Raw genomic sequence first — 5371 nt, 5'->3', positions numbered from 1 at the left:
TATATATGTTTGTGAAACTTTATGACTTAGCCTATAAATAATGTTGCATGAGTGTTTGTTGTGCATCAAAATAGACCATGCATTTGTATCAATGATCATCGTGTATCATCCAGGTACAGTGCAACACATGGTCAAAGAACAGATGACACAGAATAACATCAGTGTAGGTTGCAAAATGTTTATTAGGCCACTGATATGGTGGTGAATGTTATTTCATTCATTGCCAGAAGATGACAGTTTCAAAACTTAAAAGGTAACAGAAGAGCATAGAAATAAATAAATGAAATGGTAGTTGGATCTGTGCTACTATTAGAAACCAGCTGTAATCATCCAGGTGTTCTGGGATTTTTGGTTTCACTGTGCAAATGGAACCATAAACCTTGTGTTAATCTTAATTTGTAAATTTACATTTGTTTGTAAACATGTTTAAATATTTTACATTGGAAACATGAAAAAAAGAAAGAAATTTCAGCAACATGTTTTTGCAGCAGTGTATGATTGTATCATAGTTTACAACCAGACAGCAGACAATTCACAACCAGACAACATGGAGAATGTTGAACGGGGTAAGTTAAGACCTGGATCATCACACACCAGTATACAAAAAGATATACATAGGCCTAAATGTCCACAGATACGTTTATATAGGTTTATTTCATTTGTTGCAGGCAGTGATGTATTCAACAAATGATAACAACTAATAACAGACACAGTTTTAAAGCATCGCAAGCTACAAATGAAGAGCACAAAGAACTGAAATCAATGTATAGGCTACAACTAGCTGAAGTTTGCTGTGCTTTATCCTAACATTACAAAAAGAATGCCTGCAATCATTCAGTCAGGGACGACTGCACAAAACGTGCACTGTAAACGAATAAAAACATTATAAACTGTTACGAAATGATAAACAAATGTAGTTTGTGCAACACTGTAAATATATTTACCTTTTTCTTTTTTTTAAAAATTCCATTAAACCTGCTGAGATACAAGGAGTGTGTGCTGAAATTCTCACTCAGTTCCACGCGCATGTCCGGGCAACTCATGAATATTCATGTATGCTCCGCCCACTGAAACCGAAAATCTCGGAAACCAAAAATCTCGTAACACCTGACCTGCACAGCCGAATCATCGATGCAGTGTTGCCAGCTATTGCTATTAAAACAAACAAAACCCGATAAATAAATACAAATAAACCGAAATTATTTCAAATCTTTTGCAATTAAGATAAGATAAAGATATCGCTGACCCTAAACTGCAACGTCCTACTTTATTAACTTTCTAAAGGGTAAAAAAAAAGTGGAAAAGACAAGTCCAAAAACGCTTATAACAGCTGGATCTGGCAACAAAGGCTGCGTCCGCGCCCTCACTCACACCTCTCTCCCAAGCCTCGTTCACTCCGCCAGCGTCTCGCAGTGGTCATGTTCATACCACGGACGCTAAACATTCTTGCAAAATCTGTATCTTTGTCTGATACAGGCTCAAACATATACGGTTGGATGCCTAATCTCTCCATCGTTCACACCGGACAGGAGCCGCTGTGAAACAATCAGATCAGAGCTCAATATTATTATCCATGACCCTTCCAAATAAGGTAATCCTAGGGTTGCAAATGGACATGTAAAACCGTTTCTGGAGAATTTTTGCCCTTACCTAAGCCACATACCTTCTATGTAGATATCAGAGAACAATTTAAAATATTGTATCAATGCATTCTATGGCACCTTTAAATGTGTATGTATATTTTTAGGTTATTCAGGTTAAACACCTGCAGCAAGTTTCCAGAATCCACGAGGAATGCATTCACGCTGAATTAACAGTAGATCTGTCTCTAGTGCTTTAAACCGATTAGCTGTGGATTAGTCTGTTCGATTTCTAATCCACACCAATGACATCTGGTAGGGGGGGCACCTGGGGTGGCCAGCCAAATTTCAGGGGGGGCCGGTACCACCCCTGGCCACCACGTAGACACGCCCCTGCTCACATTAAACAATGTGCAGTCTTTATGTGCAGTATCTACTAACAACTCCAGAGGGAAGTCATGTGTTGTCTTTAGAGAATCTTTGCATTAAGCAAGATGTCCAACATATACACTCTGAGGTAGGTTTATAATTTCTGTTTTGACTAAACTGACATTACTAAAATTTCATAAAAGAAGATATTTATTATGCTATCGCACAACTTTTATTTATTGCTGCTACAGTAATTCATATTTTAGTTTTAGTTTGGTTCAGACATATTTTATATCATGAGTATTGTACAAACTCCAGATAGTTTAGATCTGCCACTGTTTATGTACTGTTTTTTTATTGATTTATTTACTCATTCTCTTATTTTAAGAGATTAATTCCCTTTTCTTGTGCACCATGGAGGTTATGTTTCAATGGACATGTGTACATTGTAAAAGGCCTGGCCCATTTGTTGTATCTCTTTTGTTAAAGGGGTCCTATTATGCTCTTTTACAAAGTCTTGATTTTGTTTTGGGGGTGTACTAGAACAGGCTCTCATACTAGGTTGCTCGAAAAACATTATTTTTCACATATTTTACATTATTGCAACATCTCTCTCCCCAGTCTTTTGAACGTTGAAACTTTGCAGATGTTTTTTATGCTCAAACAGCAACATTACAGACTAACTAAAGTTGAAAAAGTGAAAATGCATAATAGGACCCCTTTAAGAAATGACTGTTAAAGGAAGTTCGCCTGAAAATGAAAAGTCTGTAATTTGTGCACTGTTCCTTTAACTTACATTTATGATGCATTTGCTCAGAGAAATGTTCGGTGGCCAGTGGTCATCTAGCACTCGACTCGATGGCAGAACAGTCATTATAACTGGAGCAAATACTGGCATTGGAAAAGAAACCGCAAGAGACCTGGCAAAACGCGGTATCACATTTATCTTATTCTTGTGTGCAGTTACCAGCCTTTGTAATGTAAATCAGATTGAAACTAACTAAAACAAAAAAAAAAAAACATGAAATGTATGTTACACAAATTTATTTAGGATACCAATTATAAAAGTCATGGTTTTTGGAGTTGTTCCACAGGGGCCAGGATAATAATGGCTTGCAGAGACCTTGAGAAAGCAGAAAGAGCACATAAAGAGATCATGGAGGACTCAGGGAACCAAAACATAGTGATCAGGAATCTAGACTTATCTGACACCAAATCAATCAGAGAATTTGCTGAGGTAATCAACAATGGTAAGTGATTAATAAAAGAGTTTTACATCCAAATCTGAATGTGTAATTGATCCAAAAAATGTTTTAACTTGAAGTAATTTACTCAAAAATACCAATGTGCCTCCTACAACAGACCAAAACAATTATTAAAACCCTCTTGTTTACAGAGGAGAGAGCACTTCACATACTCATTAACAATGCTGGGATCATGATGTGTCCCTACTCTAAGACAGCAGATGGTTTTGAGATGCAGTTTGGTGTCAACCACTTAGGTAAAGTGTTTTTCATGTGTTATTCATTCAAGCGCAGTGTGTCACAGACCTCTTCTTTGATGCCTCTTTTAACATATAATGCATATTTTAACAATAATATTCCTTTACATATCTTTATCTTTGCTTAATATCTTGACTTGCTGCATGTTTAATGGTGCAGACTTATGGTATATGAATCGTGTTTTTGTACTATTACATAAACTTGTATGTAAGTGACGTAATTGACATAAGTGACACAATTAGGTCACTTCCTGTTAACCTTCCTGCTGATTGATCTGCTGAAGAGATCTGCCCCCTCAAGAATCATCAACCTTTCCTCCATGGCTCATAGTTGGGGCACAATAGCACTTGATGATATCAATAGTGAGAGGAATTACCACAGTAGGAGGGCATATGGTCAGAGTAAATTGGCCAGTATCCTTTTCACTCGCTCCTTGGCCAAAAAACTCAAGGGTAAGTGATCTTTAAAAATATGGAAGGTTAAATAAATGGGACATTTTGGCATACTTTTGCGTATCATTAATTGTATCTTCAGACACAGGTGTTACGGCATATGCAGTCCATCCAGGAATTGTGCAGACAGAACTTAAAAGACATATGAATCTCGGACTTCTAATCATGTGGAAGGTTGTCAGACCTTTCACAAAGACCCCAGTGCAGGGAGCACAAACTACCATCTACTGTGCAGTACAACCAGAATTAGACAAAGAGAGTGGTGCTTACTACAGGTATTGAATTGTGTCATACTGCATTAAATACAGTTCCAGAGGCAACACGTATAAACTGACTGGAACCCATAATGAATTGTTTTTTCTGTCTATTCCTTTCCCATTTTCTAAAGCAACTGCAGACCGTCAAGATGCACCAGAGCTGCTAGAGATGATGAAATGGCTGAGAAACTTTGGGAGCTCAGCTGCAAAATGCTGGAAATAGTATGGAACTGAACGCAATGTTTTCCATGGACAATTCAGTATACCCATCATGAAATACCCAACTTGTATTACTTATTGTTATTTGCAATTAATTCCAACATGAACACCCAAGAAAAAAGTCATGACACAAACCTCATCAACAAATATTTCTTTCTTTTTTTTTTTTCAAAGTTAGATGTCAAACAATATTTCTATTTAGAATAATTATTTTCTTTTTTTTTTTTCTTTTTTTCATTCACTAAATCTCCATTTGCATTACCAAATCCATCGGCCACAGTGGTCTAGGCTCTGATATAGGCAATTACATTATACGGTGAGCATGTAACAATTCCCATACACTGGAAATAAAGTCAATTTCAGCTGGTTGACCTTCCACAGGCAATATTTCCTTAAACCCCACACTGCTTAACAACAGTGTTTTGGGAACTAAGCTAATTTGTCCAGATCCAGGAGCTGTCTGTCTTTTTGCTTTGTTGATTTCTCTGATTTTTTTTTTTATCTGTGAGTTTTAATTATGTAAATCAGTGGAGGAAAATGTCTGCATGTGTATTAAACAACAACTTTTGTGCTGAAGGAAGTAAGTATATAACACCTATATAAATCAATTAATCTAACCAGTTTAATAAAATAGATCATTTGTAGAGGTGATGCAATTTTATTTGATATCAGCACAATAAAAAGAATCACATTTAATGTGATAATGATGACAGCTGCCTGTGTTACACTTATTGATTTCTGTACATCAGATTTTTACATTGCGCTCTTCCCCAGGATATTATGCTATGATATTAATACTGCATTAAAAACTGCATTTTATTAAATGTAAACTGTAGACACTAAAAAACTCAAAATAATCAACCAATTGAAATAACAAATATTTTCAGTTTAACAGATAACATACTGCCAAATGGGTTTACCCATGGATCTATTGTGTTTGTCAGTGTTTCATGTGACCTAAGAAAAAAATTATTCAATTATTCATTGTAAAT

The 5371-nt window shown here is 36.1% G+C and overlaps 1 protein-coding gene across 2 annotated transcripts; it reads left to right on the top strand.

Annotated features, from left to right (window-relative positions):
* Nucleotides 1-2018: 2018 nt before the first annotated feature.
* LOC107732574 (retinol dehydrogenase 12-like) lies at nt 2019-4989 on the top strand. Of its 2 annotated transcripts, XM_016543934.1 has the most exons (7): nt 2019-2097; nt 2767-2882; nt 3044-3199; nt 3346-3450; nt 3694-3903; nt 3986-4178; nt 4292-4989. In XM_016543934.1, the coding sequence occupies exons 1-7, from the start codon at nt 2075-2077 to the stop codon at nt 4392-4394; spliced, it is 906 nt and encodes a 301-aa protein (XP_016399420.1). In that variant the 5' UTR covers nt 2019-2074; the 3' UTR covers nt 4395-4989. The 2 variants fall into 2 exon arrangements, with proteins under 2 accessions (XP_016399420.1, XP_016399421.1); XM_016543935.1 differs by lacking the exon at nt 2019-2097 and having other exon boundaries at nt 2808-2882; nt 3033-3199.
* The last annotated feature ends 382 nt before the right edge of the window (nt 4990-5371 follow it).

The sequence above is a fragment of the Sinocyclocheilus rhinocerous genome, unplaced genomic scaffold, assembly GCF_001515625.1.
Source record: "Sinocyclocheilus rhinocerous isolate Xijiao unplaced genomic scaffold, SAMN03320098_v1.1 scaffold1420, whole genome shotgun sequence".
NCBI classification, from domain to species: Eukaryota; Metazoa; Chordata; class Actinopteri; order Cypriniformes; family Cyprinidae; genus Sinocyclocheilus; species Sinocyclocheilus rhinocerous.
The sequence above is the reverse complement of the archived record's forward strand: the minus strand, read 5'-3'. Positions and strand labels throughout refer to the sequence as shown.

What these genes read in the sequence shown, in the direction of transcription:
- LOC107732574 (XM_016543934.1), top strand. Translation starts at nt 2,075, where the DNA reads ATGTCCAACATATACACTCTGAG. An exon ending in AAGAGACCTGGCAAAACGCG is followed by an intron (nt 2,883 to 3,043) that starts GTATCACATTTA and finishes GTTGTTCCACAG; the next exon opens with GGGCCAGGATAATAATGGCT. An exon ending in CTTGGCCAAAAAACTCAAGG is followed by an intron (nt 3,904 to 3,985) that starts GTAAGTGATCTT and finishes TTGTATCTTCAG; the next exon opens with ACACAGGTGTTACGGCATAT.